The following is an 18,384-nucleotide window of genomic DNA, read 5'->3' on the forward strand; positions in this document are numbered from 1 at the left end:
CACGTTGTGTTAATGTTAGACTCTGCTCTCACAAGTTTTTCGCAAAATACATTAGAAGCTCCTTTTGCCCCATGTTCTGCACCAAAGTGACACAGTAATTTGGATAACTTAGATAAATACATTTCCATAGCACTTTTCTCTCCAGCATCCACATACAGAAATACCACATCCAGAGATGCTCATAAGGCAGTAGAAATTTCAAATTCCTGTACCAGCAATAAAATCTGTGACTAAGCTAAAAAATAGAATCAATAAATAACCTCCTCTTCTGAAAGCTGCCACAAGGTATTTAATGTTTACAGATGATCAAGGTTAAAAATGCACCAAATCTTTACTTAAAGAAAAATGAAGCTTCGATCAAATAGAAGTCTGAATCAAAATGGTCAAATAATGCCTGCTGATTTTTTCCCCATGGGGTTAGCTTCACTACATGATGAAAAAGGCCTTTCATCTTCATCCATGTGTGAGAGGACTCCCCAGAGTCCGACCATCCAGTCTGCCGCAGGGGACCCGATGCCCTGACTGCTGGTACAGCCTGACTGTGAGGAGGTGATGGGGTATTTTGCAGGCTGAAGCACCATCTTGCACTCAAACCCTTCAGCTGAAATTTGTTCCAGCTTGTACAATCAAAACAAACGCAACGTCAAGGAATGACACCCACATTCACCTGTAACTATAGGAAGACGCAAGCCACCAGCCAAGGGAGCCATTTCCCATCACTGCACACAAGCATAATGCTACATTTAGGCCACTCAAACATGCACTAAAGATGTCCCAAATGATTTAAGCATACTTTGCTCCATCTACATTATTTTGTTGCTCGAACTTTCCTCTTGTCTGCTTCATCTCCTCAAATTCACTTTAGTTTGATCTGAATCACATTTTGGCCATGTAGCGTAAAAGATGAGCAGAGGTGCTTGCACAGCCATAATCAGGGGAAGGTGCATTATAGTGAAAAGATGGAAAATCCAACAGTTCAATACCATCCAGGATCACGGCAGTGCATCAATGCAGCACAGAAGAAGAGCAAGCACGGTTCCAAATGATCTGCAAATCCTTCTTGTCAATTCTTGGATTTGCCATCCATACGCTGACCAATCCAACTCTGCTCAGCGTACGGAAGATGAAAAGATTACATCTGGACAAAGGACCGGGGCAGTGATTAAGCCTTCTGCTTTTGATTAATAGCAGAGCTAGACATATTTACCATCTGGGGTGGAGACGGATTTGGCTCTGCTCAAGAAAGGTAAGAAATGATGAAGAAATATAGGAGGTGAATAATATCTGAGTCAGCAGAAAATGCACAATGACTTCACAAAAGCCTGTCTCAACATATAAGAAGTGTCTCACAAACAAACGGCTACTATTGCTGCAGCGTATGCAAAATGTTTCCTACCACAACCTGGAGGGCAGAGAAAAAGAAAATGAAGGAATATGCCATCAGTTCAAACTGTGAGGAAGAAGGGGAGGATAGCTATAGTGGGGGGTTGCTCTTGCTTTCTCTCTCTCAAACCTGCTTTAAGTGAACAAACAGTCACTTTCCATCCTCTTTTGTGGTCATGACAAATGTGAAGTTACCTGGACAGCGTTGACTTAAAACTTAATTGCTTTTACAGCAAATGAGGCATGAAACCTATTATCAAAAAACATGATGTCCGAAGTACATGCTGGCATTTCATTTTCCCAGCAGAGCGCTTCTGAATGCCAGAATTGACTGCAAGGCACGGCGGGAGGCTGGAAACACAAAATTAGTGATTCTTCCTGGGGCATGGCAATAACATGCTTGTGAGGCCAAGTTTGGGAAAGGGCAGAATAAAGTGCCTGTAAAAGCACCCGACACATTACTTCGTTTTTCTGCAAGTGGCTGCAAAGCCCAGAAAATTCTCCATATATTTGGCCTTTGACCTTGTCAGAGTGGTCCGTAAGTCCAACCCTATTGAATGCTCGTGGAAAAAGGGCTAGTTTACGCAGAAAAACACCTAAATATCACTTATGAAAAGAAAAGCCACAAATAACTAGGTCCCTAAGTAGGTCTTATGCAACATGAGGGTGATAATGCTTGAAGAAGTGTGAGAGAGACCATGAAGTGTCCCAGGAGCACAGGCTGCTAATTAAGACACCAACTAATACCTGGAGCAATTTAAGCCCTCTTCCTTGCCATCAGGCATTGTAGCTCTAATGTATCTTATGTGTGTGCTGCATCTTATACTTTCTCCACTTTTTGGCATGTCCACGAGAGAGCTGCCGTATAGGGATGTTGAGGACCAGTGACACAGAGCTGTTAGGGCAACTTCATGATTGTCGTTGTTTGGGCCAGGCTGGCCAATGACAAGACAACTGGTGCTCTCCTCCACCCCTTGCTCCAAGGAGAGGAAGAAGAGAGATACAAGAGAGTTATGAGTTTAGAAAAAAACTAAACTACTTTAATGAAAGATTAATAATAAGATAAAAAAAGGAAGTAATGAAATAGACACGACATATATAAATATATACAAAACCAGATCAAACTCCCAGGAGATGTCACCGGTAGGCACTGGGAAAGTTCCAGACTGGACTCAGTGACAAATGGGAACTGGAACACACCGACCCCAAACCAGGACAATGACATCCCCAAGGATGTAGGATTATGGGGAAACACTCTCCTGTCCCACTAGCAGTATAGCCCCACTGATGGAAGTTCAGCCCCCTTTACTTATTCTCAGATGCCGTTACTTTGCTACTCTGCCTCTGCTGGGAACTTATTCCAACAGTTACCCCACTCATGCTTGTAAATTACTTCATTTACAGTTCACACTTTAGAGGAAAGATTAGAGGAAACAGGACTGTAGACAGGAAGAAATTCTTGCCTGTGTACCAAACCAGATTCAGCTAGGTCTGCTGAAGGTTTCTTCCTTTGACTCGCTGGAGACAGTACCCTGAACACAACGGACCTGATCTGGTGTGAGAAATCCCCCATTCACACAGGATGCCTCCATTAGACCAGTCACTTCCCTGACAGCTATTACCTTGCTCCAATTTGCTAACCACTGATTCTGACAGAGCTATATAAAGCGCACAGCAAACAGTTTATTCCAGGGAAGCAGGCAGAGTCCAGCCTGCTCCTTCATCCCCTTCACAGCAGTGGTGAAAGAATAAAGCTGCAAAATACCCAGAGCAGAGACAGCCTGAAGAGGAAAATTAAAAGACACATACAGTTATAAACCTTGACAGGTGAAAATGTTTGCTGTCGGAGGGTGATGCTGAGATGCCAAGTCAATGCCACGCACACCAGACACCAGGGCAAAGACAGACAAATGCAGGACATGAACTGCAGGGATTTCACAACAGAAGAGACCTCTGGCTCCACAGCTTTTGATCTATGTACCTTTGCAATGAGACATTTCATCTGGGAGTCAGCTATATCCAGTGCTGGATTAACTTCTTGTTCTGTGGCTTGACCCGTCACCCAGAGTACTACAGAGATGGGCACTCAGAAATGCATATTTAGGAAACACATTAGATCAAGATAGACATACTTAACATAAGCACTGTGCAATCCATCACAGTGCTCGCAGCTTAATTTCAGCTAGCTTCAGCAAAACAAAACCCTAACAACTAAATAAAGTTTGTGTTTACATCAAGACCAAACAATACTAATTCTTTTCTTTTGATATTGGTGAATACTGCTCTGACACGAATCACCTATATTTGTACCTTTTTCTAGACAGCCTTTGGGAAACTTTCCTTTGCCAGAAGACATTAGCTACAGTCAGAGCCATTGCTTCCCACTTAAATATCTATCATGCATATCACTTCCTGGGAACATGCCAGCGCAGACTTCTGGAATAAGGATAGCCTGCAAGTTGTTTAAAGCCACCACCGTCCACGATGTAAAGCATATAAGAAAAAAATAGCACAAGGTAACTGCTCCGACTTTTCCTGTGTTGCACCTGAAGAGTTCCCAAGTCTGACTCTGCTTTGGCAAAGGCACACAAAAATCTGGGTATTTTCATGCACATCTACTTACACCTTCAGAGGCAGAAAGTATAGAAAGTAATGAAGGATACTGTGTATTTCTGTGGCAACCACAGAAGACAACAGAGCTAGTTCTCAACTAAAACCATTTCATTCTCCTTAAACCCATAAAGATGGGTCTAAGTCTAAGAAGCAGAGTATAGTTTCCACTGATGCAATGATATACCACCAGTAAGCTGCAAGGCTCTGGAAACTTCCTTGTGCTACCTAAAAGAGCTAGATTAGACTTAATCTTTAGACAGTAAGATTACACTGAGTGGTACCTCCCTCAGCTTCCTTGAGAGAAATGTTTTGATGGAGAATCATTTTGGGTTTTTTATTCAAAATCTGTGAGTTGAGAGAGAGGTATAGAAATAGCTGCCCCTCACCCATATCAGTGCGCTCTCTGTATTCTGCATTCTTCTGTTGGTTCCAGTAGGGCTCCTATTCCCACTAAAATCAAATCACACAATTCTCTTGGCTAGACTCACAGAAACTCAGAAGCAAAGTATTAATTTTCAGAATCAGAATCAATATACTGCACAATCATTTTCCATGAATTATTTATTTTTAAAAAAAGAATATGCTAGCAAACCCTTTGGTCCCCGCATCTCCCTTCCCCCAACCTTCCACAACAAACTCCTGCAATATGACATATCTAGGTGGCGTAAACAATTCAGCTGTTCACCTGGTCTGCAAATGGTAACAAATTACACCCAAGCTACCAAAATTACACAAACCTGCAATTATACCCAGTGGATTGAAAACGAACGAGTAACCGTCACATTGCCTTTCAGCAGTGACGTTACATCCCTGGATGCCATGGAGGTGCTCACTAATGCTGGGCAAACTTGAAGGGACAGAAGGCTTTGCTTCCAGCTACCAGTTGGAACAACATGGGATTTTTACAAGAGCAGCGAAGTTGTGGGGTTTTTTTGTTAACTTCTTTAAAAATATTTGTAATTAGAGAGCTTCTTACTATTATTTGGGTACTGATCACCTACCACACAATATTAGGAAAACGGAAAGAATTGCCATTAATATAAAACCAACTAAAGAAAATAGTAACAGAAGACTATAAAGATCAGGGGAAATGCTCACTGAGCTCGTGTGACCAGATGGCTTTTTTTCAGTGTCTGAAGCTAGTCAGGGTTCAATGTTTTTCTTCCCATCTGAGAAATTATTTTCATGCAAAGAGCCTTCCAGCTCTAGTTCAAAAGTGAGAGTTTGATTTATATCTCAAATCCACCCACCTAGCCAGGCTTCAGTAGTTCTCTCTAATGATACACAATGATTTGTCGGATGGCTGTCCACAACATGGATGGTGTTCAGCATACACATTAATTGCTTCATTTATATGTTCACATGTACAAGTGAGCACAGCTAATCCAAAGGAATGTCTCTACATTTTAGCCCTCTTTTTTCATTGTCCCTCATAAACATTAAAAACTGCGAACAAGCTTGTAGGAATGGTTTTCGGCATGAGGAACAGGTGGTGGTAATGTCGGTTAAGTATTCCTGCAGGGGGACGACTAGAAGCCTGCTATAAATTATGGCAGCATTTCTGCAACTGAAAAACTTGCTTTTCATTGATGAAGCTGAGAGCGCTCTTTGATGACAAACCCATTGGGGAGCTTCAATTCATATCACATCACGAAGTTTTCTTTCTCCATTTCTCTTGGAAAAACATTATTACAAGCGTGTGCGCTTGCACATAGCACTAACAGGCGATGGTGGTCTAGAAAGCATATACGTGGTGCTGCACCATCAAAAATTCAAGCTGAAGAATCCCATACTCTGACATTTATCCAGGACAGATTCCCCATATATTTATAATGGGGCAACCTCACTTAGATATATCCCGCTGAATGTAGGAAGCAAATGAACTAATTTTGCAATTTGGAAATACACCTCTTAAATAATCAGTAGAATCATGACTTCATTCTACGCACCAAAAAGTCATAAACTTACACTCTAAATGTCTGCAGGACTCAATTCAGTGAGGAAGAGAGGAATGTCTGGGAGATTCCTTGCAGAATCATGCCAACCATTTCTGAATAATACCATCAAAGTTCTTTTCTTATCTGCAGTATTTGTTCGCTGCCCTGCAGTTCTTAGAGAACGTCTTCCTTGTCCTCCTCTCCATGGAGGATCTGAGGTGGACAGACCATGCTCCAGTGAACGGAAAAATGTTTCCTGCTGATTCGTTTTTTGTGGGGCAGTACCATCCCTATGCTCCAGTAACCAGTTTTGAGACAAAAATGGAAATTCACTAGAAAATAGAAATCAGGTTCTTTCCTTCTCCATTTTTATTCACACAGACAGCTGCAGGGCAGGGAAACACTGTTTTAGTAGTTTCTTTGCGACTCAATTGTATCTTCACGTCTGATTACTCTCAATACATCCCAGTTCCCAAGATACAAATCTCAGCCATAAGGAGAGTCCATTTCTGCAGATTTAAACCCAAAACATACCCCCACCAACTTGATTGCCACAGAATGCTACCACTGAATGCTATCACTGACCTTTGTGCCCGGTCTGTGATCTCCTCCTCCAGATCTAGCAGAAGCGCTGCCTGAGCCATCACCTTCTTGCTGCAGGGCAGGGATTTGAGGTGTAGAATGAGCAAACCAAGGCAAAACTTGCTTCCCATCTCTTCCAGCTCTTGAGTTCCCAGCTGCAGGCCCTGGAGGAGAGAGGCGGAAAGTCTCAGTGCTGAGTGTGCATTTCCTGGGGGCATGGAAAGAGTCAAGATTGTTTTGCAGAAGGACATCTCTTAACATTCCTCCTTCCATTCTGAATAAGGAGTCTGTTCGTGTTTGCTACACACGGAAATTTTCCCTATAGAATCATTCGTAAATTAACTGACAACACCTGGGCTACAGAAGTTATTCTGAACTAGCCTCTATTTGACAAGTGGGGAAACAGAGGCAAGGAGTTCAAGTGCCTCGACTGCATTTGCAGAAGTCATCACTGCAAGAATTAGGCTCAGACCCCAGTAAATGAACTCTTACAAATAATTAGGACTCATTTTTTCTTTCTCTCTGTAGACGAGCCGTCTCCCTAAGCAATGGGAAAAAAACAGGTCCTATGATTGTAAATACTAGGCAGGGGCAAAGATAGAAAAGGGAAGAGGTGGGGGAGAGAGGGGAAGAGATCTTTAACAAGTTATGAATTGTTTTTTAAGAAAATCAATTGCAAAGTAATTGCAAAATAACAAACACCCCTAAGGAATTTCTCAGTCTATTAAAAGCTGATGTCTCTCTAGCAGAGACAAGCAGAGATGGAGAAGCACAAACAGGGTTTGGATCATCAACATCATCTTTCAAGGGAAGACTCCTCCAAGCTGGGGATTCTCAACTGGAAGAACCCTGATTATGAATGGTCTGTGTTTGTTTTTTCCCTAATTAAAAAAATAAAATAAAGATCTAGCAAAGAAGAAACACACCGAGGGCCTGCATAGGAGTACGTCAATGTAATCAGTGGTCGTTTCATGCAAGTGGTGAGGGGGTGGGAGACCAACAAAGCTCATATATACTAAAAAGAAACTAAGAAACTGCAAACCCCCTCATCTTTGGCATTTAGTGACCGCTTCGCATTTACTCCTTAATGCTATCACATCAGGGGTTGGATCAATTGCCGCCTCTGCCGATAGCAGCCCTATGCGCTTTTGCAACACAAAACATCTCTGCAGCCAACCTTCCAACAAGAGTTCCAGCTCCATTTCCAAACCTGTTTCCTTGGCAACTCTCAGAAGTCCACACGCCCAGCCCTGGCACCAGCCATGTGCACAGTGTGAGCTCCATGCCAGCATGGCCCGCACTTGACTCTCTACTAGATATTTGGTAGTGAACATCTATCAGGTAACGAAGCCCATACATTCCTAAAGTATGACAGGAGGTCGAGCTCTGATCTCGTGTTGATTATTTTTTTTTCCTGTATAAAGTTGTTGCATTTGTAAAGTGCTTTGGGATCTTTAGGTCTGTAGAGCTGAGAGATTATTTCTGAGCCAAAAACATGCAGGTGGCTGGAAGAAAGAAGAGATTTCTCACGTAAACTTCTGCAGTTCTCCTGAAAAGCTGCTTTTGTGCATTTTTGTTAGAGGACACAAACTATGCGGGGTGAAAATCATCACTTCATCTCTAGCAGATCCAGCATAGGCAAATATCGTCTGGCATACAAATGCCCTAGCTGATAAAGAAATACATTTTCCTATAGTAAAGATGTAATTCTGCTTCCTTTCTCAAATCTGGTGAGCAAAGCTTGAATCTGTAATTATGATGATGAACATGAACACCACAAAACATTAGAGAGCTCAAACAGATACTGAGTGGTTGGACAACTAGGGAAGCGCAGGACCTGCCCAGAAGAGCACATAAACAATCTGAGAAAACACAGCTCGGGTGCTGGGCAGGGACTAGGGTCTCTGGAGAACTGACTTCTGCTCTCAGAACAGTCTCAAGTATTTTTATCACAGTGGGAAAATCTCTGCCACCGTTTCTTCTCCTCATTCTATTCACCTCGACTGCAAGCTTTACCAAGCAAGATCCAGGTACAATGAACTATAGTAATAATTAATAATGGTAAGAAAACAGAGGCAGAGGCTTATGGGAACCAAGGGTCATTAATGCAAAACAATGAGAGTGCTTGGCAGCTCTGCATAGATTTCTAAATGTTTTATTATTTTACTTTAGAAGACTTAAGATATTTTAGTGTGGCAGAGTTACAATCAGCAGGCAGAAGTGGTGACATTTCTGAGCAAAAATATGTCATTTCCACAGCAAAAGAGTTATTTTCTCAGGGGCCAAAAATACAAAGAACATCTCGCGGCTTTCCCTGGGGTGTATCTCAGGGTCCTGCTTCCAAGATCAAGGCAACATACTAAATACCTATCAATCCAGGAGATGCGAGTAGTGACTGTGCTAAAACTCAGCCTGTGGCTTTATGATTCCCAAGGGCTTTATTCAGGATATGAAGAGGCCTTAAGAAACTATGAGCAGAGAAATAATAATAATAAAACTATAATATACCTCAGAAGCCTCAGACAGTAATTGCACACGCAATGAAGTTAGCTGCTGTACGATGGACCCATATTGCTTTGATACCAGACAGCTCAGGAGTAACAGCTGGAAACCTCAGCTAGAGGATTACTTGTTAACATGCTTTATTCACTTCAAACATAGGCAGACTTTTCTTTTTTAACTGAGATACTTCTCTCCCTTTCCTTCCTCCCTCCTCAGCTCTCAGAGGGTGGAGCTGGAGGTGCATAGCACGACTACCATTAAACTGAAGCTGTTGACAGAACTGACATATCAAACTAATGTTAATGATGGCACTTGCTAGCACTGCCAGGAGCTGCTATAGTGGTGAATAATCAGTCCCTCTTGCATTGCGGAAAGGGAAGCCTGGTCTCCCGGCATTTCCCTCATAGCTCTGCAGCACACACAACTGTCAAAATTTTGAGACTGTGCTTACAACTCAGACTTATGAAAATACGCTACAAGAAATGCAAAAAAGAAGAAAAGAACAGTAGAATTGGTCCATCTTGGTTTGGTTAATAAGCTGGTAGGAAGCACAGCTCCATGGCAGTGAAGCTGTGTTGCTTCTACGCTTAGTGACAGCATATGGTCCGTTTGCCACAGCTGTATGGGAGCTGCTCCGCCTGACAGTGACTCCCCTGCAGTGTCCTGCCAGCCTGGATTCTCAGTGACCCCGTCTTTCTCTCCAGCACGATGCTTTATGGCTCTGTCCTCCTTTGGACATGTCTATGTGAGCAGTGAAGCGTGGTGCAAAGTCTTCCAAGCCAGTAGAATCTAAGCAAATTCTGAAGCAGGAAACAGTTATCTCTGCACCAGAAAGCTGCAGGCAAGCTCATCAGTCCTAATTAGTCCAGCCTCAGAAACATGCTAACAAAGCTATTCTACTTTGACGATCAGCTCACATCACATAGTTTCTGCTCTCTGTTACACGAGTTACCAGCCTGGACCAGCACCAGGTTGATGCACCACGCTCCACTGCGCAACACAAATATGTCTGTTGGTCCCAAGGGCCCTGTCGTGCAGTCTTTTGCAGGCAACATGTTCCGTGATAACAGGTTAATTGTTTCCTGGCTATTATAGAGAATAACGGAGCTAAACAACTTCTCCTAATCCCTTTTCACATTTTCAATCTGCAACAGACAGCACGGGAGGAGGTGACATCTAATAACAGTCCAAGTTTTGGATATATTTATTTTTCATGGGAAGAAACAAATTCCAGAGGTAGGCGACACGGCCAATCAGATGAATGAAACAGACACTTAATCTATTAACTCTTGGTTTAGTTAGACCAATTAATTTCTCACCTTTTCTTCCAAAACTGTTACTAGCACAACAGCTGGGGCAGTAGGATGTTCACCTGCATCTCTTACTGTCAAAGTAATAGGAAACTGGGGAGCAGGAAAAAAAAAAAAAAGCTATTCCTTGACTTATCATTTGGCCAGGACATTACAAATACAAATTTTCCTAAACAAAATCAATTAAATCATACTGGAAAAACAGTTAATTCTTACTCAGCACTGATGCATCAAATAAATATCCACAACTAAACATTTTTTAATCTCTCAGCTTGCCCTCAAAATGCTTCAGAGGCTAAACGACAATGCAGTGGAAAAACTTGGTTATTCATTACTCATAGGCTTGAAACGCTCCTGAAGCCAAAGGCAGCAAGAATTTCATAATGCAGATATTGTTGAAGAAGGTGGAAGGACTCCAAAAGTTAAATTTGAAATTTCTTCCCAAGGGTAACTAGAGCTACAGTGAAATTAGAGTTAGAAGATACTAATAAACACAAGTAGACAAGAGATTTCAGAGACATCATTTGTTTCCTGTGCTCAGAGAAAAGGGATTTTTGGCATGCAGCATGGCCACTCCAGTGGCCTCTCCCTCTTCTGGTCACTGCTCAGTCCTTGGGGCAACAGCTTTTCCCTGCAAACTCACTTCCAGTCAATACATACACATACACACTTACAGAATATTCTCTGCATCTCAATAGCTTTACACATGCACAATGGTTATGCCCTAAGGCTGGGTATAAATAAATTGACAGTCTGGTTTCTCACTAATTCCATCAGTGAGCTCCCCCTCAGAATACTAATAGAAACCATTTGGAGGCTCTAGAGAATAAACCAGAGAGCTGAATGAAGCATTTGGTACCTGGTGTTTGCAGCCTTAATTTTAGCTTGGGCCAGCTCTGAAAGATACTGTCCTTCCAACCCCTGTGAACGAAAATATGCAGACACACGCTGGGGAACAGGCTATTTAGACAACGAGGACAGTAGGGAATAAGGCAGGTTTTCTTATGCCCCAGAGATCCCTCCTATGCAGCAGGTATGGCATGCAAAACAGACAAAGTGAGGGGATGAGGATGGGAATCTGGGCCAAAAGATTTCAAGAGGATTAAGTGAGCAGAAAAGGCTGAAGATGCAAGAAAAAAAAAAAAAGGCAAAAAAAAAAAAGGCTAACAGGAATTTCTAGAAAGAAAGATGAGAGGGGCTGGAGTTCGAGACAGAAGATAAAAGAACGGGAGAGATAAAAGGATGAGAAAGAAGGAGGGGTTGTTGAGGTCAATGGATGCTGATATAGAGGAATGATAACAAGAGGAAAGCTAATGGAAACCTCTACCCCCTTGTCACCCTTGGAGAGGTGTGCCTTGCTCCGAATGTCTGTCCTCATTACATCTGGTACTCTGGCCACACGGTGAGGAAACAAGTCCTAGCATCTCCTTGGATCCTCTCACAAAACTTTTGCTGAGCTGTTTTGCCTGAGTGGGGCTGAGCAAAGTTCTTGGGTACAGAAACTAAGAAGTGGCTATTGTTTTAATCATTCAAATGGATTCTTCGTCTGGTTAAAGATATGTATATTACGAGCAACACTATTCAAGGAATGGAGTGAACGGGAAGATGAAATATCTTCTCCCTCTGATCTGCTGGAGAAAGAGTCCTAAACAACCTCCTCATAGGCTAATTGGGGATTTAACAAACAGAAACTTGGCCAAGTACTCCAGCAAAACAATTATTTAGATTATGAATTCTCCAGGTCTACTGCGGGAAGGGGTTTCTTCCTTCTTTCCACTGTGCTGACATTCCAATCTCCATACCCTTCCCTCACAATATTTCCACAGCTGTCTCACTGTCCTTTCCCTCCATCCTTTTCTCCCTTCCCAGCTTCTCTTCCTCTGCTCCTCCCTCAGCATCCTTTTTCCCTTCCTTAATCAGCTCCCATGAATTACTCCTTCCTCATCATATGGCAAGCTCATCATCTGTTGGAAAAGCCATAGAAACTATATTAGCCTTGCATTTGCCAACCTCAGCTGGCCACTTTGGTTGGCCTCTCTGTCCCACGCGCTGCTATCTCATGTTATATGTCAACAAATCGCAAATTATCCAGGATGGAGACAGGGATGGCTTTAACTTCCCACCTCCCCAGAGACGGCACACTCATACAGTGAGGTACTAGTTGGATGGGGAATGCTTCCACATCCATTGGATGCTGTTGTACCTGTTCTGTGTTGCTGTATGAGACTGAAGGTGGCGCAAGGTACCAGAAAGCTCAGCTTTGCCAGCCTGCTTCTTGAATAGCATAGGGACAGACTTTTTTTTTTTTTTTTTTTTTTTTAAACGTGGGCCATAATTGTGACGGGTAGTCATGTCCGGAATAAAAGATGAACAAAAAGCAAAAGAGAAATGATGACATTTCCCCCTATGCAGACAAACCATAGAGAAAGATGCTATTCTTTGCAGAGTTCTTGCTTTCCAATAAAGTTGAGCAGAACACTGGTTTTCTGTCTCATTCATTACCCTGTGACACGCTAAGGACCTATTTTTAGGCTTTGGATGGACCTGGACTAGCATCAACAGTTCATCCCTCTCTTTGCAGACACTGAGCAATCTTTCACCTCGTCCCACAGTATCTTTTGAAACAGAACCGAAGAGGCTGCAGTGATAATGCCAGGCCAGAACTGAGCACTTTGGAGAAGTCTCCATTGTTTCCTGGTGACGGGAGTCAGGAGTCTCTCAAATTCCAATCTAAGGACTGGGGACTGTTCTGGGGAGGAGAAGCCTGTCTGTACTATCTGATGAAGAAGAGCGATCTTGGAAGTGACAGTCCAGAGGGAAAGCTTTTGATAGCAGAGCTAACAAAAACAATGGACAGTGCTTTTTTTTTTAAATTAAAAAATCCACAAAACAAAACCCCCCAACAAACTAATTCCTAAAGGAAAATAAATGCTGCTCCAGGATACTTAAGCCTCCTACTTGGCAGACAGGGAAGAGAACTAGGGACCAGTTCAAAGTCACATCGAGATTCTGGGGCAGCATGAGGAAAGAAAGTGGTTAACACTAGTGACAATCAAGTGCTTGATTCAAGAAAGCATCTTTCTTCCCTATGCTCCCAGTATTTGCAAGAGGTTAACTGGTATCACCCCATCTGACGGTGCCTAGAAAACTCATCAGTAGTCTATCCATGACTTACTTTCACATACTTACATTTTTCTGCTATCTGAACACTGTGGAACCTGGAACAAGTCACAGACAGGCTATAGCCTGAGGTATCTGAAGATTAAGTGTGAGGTGGGGCTCTAAGGATGTCTGAGAATCTGTGTCAAATGAATTAGCTCTTAAAAGCAGTCTGGGAAAGCAAGAAGCAGAAATTTTGCAAGTCCTAAATTGGCAGCCTAATCCCTGGATCATTTTTACTCCCTCTCTACTTCCATTTAAAAGTTTGCCTGTATAAATAACTGCAGTGTACAAAAAAGTGACCAGACTCTTGGCCCACCCGTGCCTTATTTTCAGCTATGAATTTACCCGGTTTGGCCGTATTTCACCATGGGAGTAAAATAATTTTCTAATCCTGGCTGGTGATCACCACATGCCTTGGAGCAAAAGGATTTATGATACTTACAGCTTTATTCTGTCTAATGTAAATGCAGATGCTATTCATAAAGTGTCTAACCTGTTTCAGAAATTCTTAATAAAGTGTTTGTCTTCATACTGCCATCCACTATAGGGATCCCCAGGTTAATTATGTGTTACATAAAGAATCAACTGTTGCATCTTAATTTCATGACATGGACTTGTGTCCTTGTATTGTATTATACAACATCTTGTTATTTTTCTGTGTGGCTTTAAAGTATTTAAAGTAACAATACTGGGAACTTCCAAACTAGTTAGTATCTTAAAACTCACTGTGCTATAAAATGCAATGGAGGAAACCTTCTAGCCTTTTCCTCTTACCCCAGTAAAATATATGTTATTCTTCCCATCACAGAGGTGAAGAAAATATGTATTGACCAGAATGACACATCAAAGCTAGCGTGCTTTTCTTCCCCATCCAAAATGAGACCTCAGGATCATCGCACCTCTCACTGTTGCACAAACACAGGGGTTGAAGCACTAGAGCAGATTTAGTGAGAAGCCAACACAGCATGACCCAGACATCCCTCCCGATACTACAGCCTGGTAACACACTGCCCCACATTATCTCTGTCGCTCTGCTCCCACACCAGCCCATTACGGAGACTGGCAGACCAGTGAAACTGCGTCTGGGCCTGGCAGCAGCGTTATGTGGAAGAGAATCCAACGGGATGGCGGGCCTGCTTCCTGCTACACTGCCACCCAACATCCACACCGCTGCAGAGCCTCTCCCCAGCACAGCGCCCAGCGCCGCTGCTGCACACTGCTGCTCTCTCTGCACGGCAACGCTCTATTCCTTCTCTTTATAACGCAACAGCTCTTGTATCCCTAATGCTTGCCCTGTATTGAAGCTGCCTTCCAGGCCACTAAACACTTTCATGTGCTCTCTCTAGTCCTTCTTTATCACTGCTTTGTCTCTTACTAAAGAAATGACCCATAACACACACAGTACTCCACAGGAGGTATTACCATTCACGTCTATAGGGATATTATAACATCTTCCAAGTCTGCCTTTTTCTTCACACGTGCAGGCATCTTATTTCTTTTTTTTTATTGCTGCTGTGCACATGGCACAGACATCTTTATCAAGCTGTCTTTATAATAGCTACTTATGTTTTCTTGAATGGTTAGAGCTAATTCAGAACCCAACCATGTATCTGAATGCTTTAAACTATTCTTTCAAACATGCTTTACCCTGCCATTGCCTATGTTTCACCTTCCATTCTAGTACCTGCAATCTTTCAGTCCCCCTTCCTAATGTATAATTTGTATCAGGTACAACAGTAAACCTTATTATCTTACTGTTTTCCTTTCCTTCCAGTCATTAAAATTATAAATATTGCCCAGCACCAATTCAGAGTGGTAGGTGGAGTCATGTTACTATCAGTTTCTTTCCATCCCAAGGATGCCTTCTATAACCTATTTTTTTCCAGCTTTTTAACTAGGTTTTGACTACACAAACAGTCCTTTTGTGTCTCACTCCGTAACTCCCAAAAATCTCTTGCTGCCTTTTTTTTTTTGCAGGAAGCTCTCCTTTTGTCAGCTCCAACTCATCTGGGATGTCCAACAATCCAATCTGCGTGAAAATTAGTCACGATTCACCCTTGAAAGCCACGCATGAAACTTTATATACCACTTCCCCTTCATGCTCCCATCCCCATCCCTTTTCCAAAAAAAAAAAAAAATCCACCGTATTTTCAAGGCACTGTTACCACTCTCAGCCATTGTATTTCCTCATCCCTGTGTTACTCCAGTGCTTATGGTTCTGTTTTTGGTGGTTCTCTCATCCCATGGAGTAAGTTTTTAAACACGAGGAATCATAGTTAGCACCTTCTTAAACACATTTTCGACTGTCTCCTAGCTAGTCAGCTGGCCATTTTTAATGAATTCTTCTTAGTAGTTGAAGTCTTCTGTTCCTTGGTTTCCTTACAACTCCTACAGGAACAAAACCTGGTCTTCCTCTGATTCTGTGAGTTATAACCTAAGCCAAATAGAAAAAAAAACAGCAGACAACCTGCAAGCATTAGTCTTCATGTATAAACCAGCCATCCTCGTCCCACAGCATCCCACTATGTTCCCGTCCTGGCTCTTCCCTACCAGCTCTGACAATGTACTTGTGGCTCCAGGGCTGCACAAATAGCTCCAGAATGCACCCGGATCTCAGCCTACACAATCTCATATTTTTCCAGCCCTGAGGGGTCCCATATTTTCTTCCAGAGCCTTTTGATCATGCCTTGAAGCATATTTTTTTTTTCCAGATCTAATGCTGTTCTCCGCAAAATCGCTCATTTCCTCCAAGATCTTCTGCCAATGGCCTCAGAGCAGAGCTTCCACCTGGTGGTGGTTTTCCTGCCCAGACCACACTACATGCCAGCTTCCATGGGGCAATAATTATGTGCACATGTTCAGAAGAGATTATCCTGAGACTCTCTGTGCGTTGGTCTCCTTAAAAACTTACTTTAAATAGTTCCTCACACAGGGATCCACAGGTGAGAGGTAAGGACACAGAGCCATCTACAGTTCTGCACCTTCCTCTCCCATTTCAATTTTCCTTACTCTGACTTTTCATGCACTGTATGTCCATCCCCTCATGCTGATACAACTCAAGAGCTACCTGAGACTTTTTTCCTAAATTATAAATGACTCCCCCTCGGCTAATTTCTTCTTTTCCTATCACAGATTCTCTTTGGTCATCTTCAGCAAACACCATCAAAGCTGGCCTCCCCACCTATCGCTCCCTGCAACCTCAGGATCAGCGACAGGAAGCAACTATGGTTCTACGATTTATTGTATTAGCACTTTTGAGAAACGACAAAGGAGTCATTGATTTTTCCAAGCAAAAGGCACATGGAAAAGCACAAAAAGCATCTGTGCCCAAGCTCAGATCAGAGAGGAGAGAGACACTGCAGAGGACAGGGCTTCCCCCAGGCTGGTAACTGCTCCCTTTGAAACTGAAGGATGGGGGTATGAGCAAGGAGCTTGTGGGCTGTTTTCTTACAGGTGTCAGCATAATCGTTCTGACACAGGACCCTTCCTCCTGCTTGTCACATGTGACAGAAAAATGGGTAATCACAGTGAAAATCTGACCACTTCTTTTTTTTCTCTTTCTTTCTTTTGAATACTCTGTACTAGCCACCTAGAGAATGGCTGATAACACTGAGCGTAATTCAGGCAAAAGTACTGCAGGACCCCCTTTGATGGCTGCTCTGATTTAATACAGGTTCATGTAATGAATGTGTAATACAGTAATGCCATATAAAGAGTTAAAGAATACATGAGAAGGCCGAGTCAAAAGGAAATTTCACCAGATGGCCCAAGGGCAAGTCACTGATCATTCATTAAAAAGCTGGTTTAGGAGGGACATCCTGCAATGAGTCCCGGGAACGTGGACTCCACAGTCAGAAATGAAACATCAGGAAAGTTCTTTCAGGTGAAAAAGCTGCCATCAACTGCTAACCAGGGTTTACAGGTCTGCAGAGCCCAAAGGCTCATTTTATTGCCAGCCCTCAAGTCCAGTGGCACAAAGTAAACTGACAACCACCAAGATAGCTGATGGATATTTTTACCTTAATTTCGGCTGGAAAAATGACTATTAAAAGGAAAACAAAAACAGAAATCAAAACTGAAGCTTCTACTTTATTACAGAAGAGATAAAGCCATGGTGCTTGACCATGAGGAACTGACCAGGAGCGTGCACATGACTGTAGACATTTGGAATTCTTTGCCAAGAAGGAGTTTCAGCTAGACCTGGTAGTGCGACGCAAACTTTTGCAAACCACCTATAAGCCTTTTCCCCTATATAATCCCACCAGCACAGGCTCAGTTTAACATCTCCACTTACTGTGCTTTTGGAGAGAAAAAGAAATCAGGTCTTTGAAGACTGTAAGGAACAGACTGAAGAAAGGGAGACAAGATCAGAGAGACAGAGCTCGGGTGAGGGGGAGGCAGCTATCTCTAGCAAGTGGGATAACTGATGTGACTCACACAAAAGCAGCTTGCGTTTCCCCTTGTTCTGCCGTGGATATTTCCACATTGGCTTTTTCAGAGATGAAGACCATCAGAAAGCAAACGCATAGCAGCTGATAAATGCTTCACCTCCTAGGGCATCAGGTGAGAAGCACACAGGCCTTGGAAAAATAAACTACAGGTCTCCGAGTCTTTGACAACCTACTGACCATTCACAGCAAAGCAAGAAAACTTTATCAGCAGAGAAGATGCTGACTCCAGATTACTGGCTTTCAGGTTTTCTCATCTTGCAGCCGTGCCACCTGAGAAAATTTGCATAAGAACAAGCTGCCTTTTTCTTAGGAGTCCTTTTCAACCTGCTTTTATGATTTCCACTGAAAATGATAATCCTCTGTTTGTGACATCGCAATCGTTTCTACTACAATCAAGTGTTCTGTCCAAAGGGAGAATTACCGCTTCAGTTTGGGGAAGTATAC

At 42.7% G+C, this 18,384-nt stretch overlaps 1 protein-coding gene across 1 annotated transcript in view; it reads right to left on the reverse strand.

Moving 5' to 3' along the window:
• AGBL1 (AGBL carboxypeptidase 1) overlaps nucleotides 1-18,384 on the reverse strand; it is a 276,165-nt gene that overhangs the window by 84,211 nt on the left and 173,570 nt on the right. The window contains exon 21 of the mRNA XM_063345380.1: nucleotides 6,519-6,679. Within this exon, the coding sequence (XP_063201450.1) occupies nucleotides 6,519-6,679 (161 nt within the window). The remainder of the gene's footprint in view (nucleotides 1-6,518; nucleotides 6,680-18,384) is intronic.

This window comes from Chroicocephalus ridibundus, chromosome 9, assembly GCF_963924245.1.
Source record: "Chroicocephalus ridibundus chromosome 9, bChrRid1.1, whole genome shotgun sequence".
NCBI lineage: Eukaryota > Metazoa > Chordata > Aves > Charadriiformes > Laridae > Chroicocephalus > Chroicocephalus ridibundus.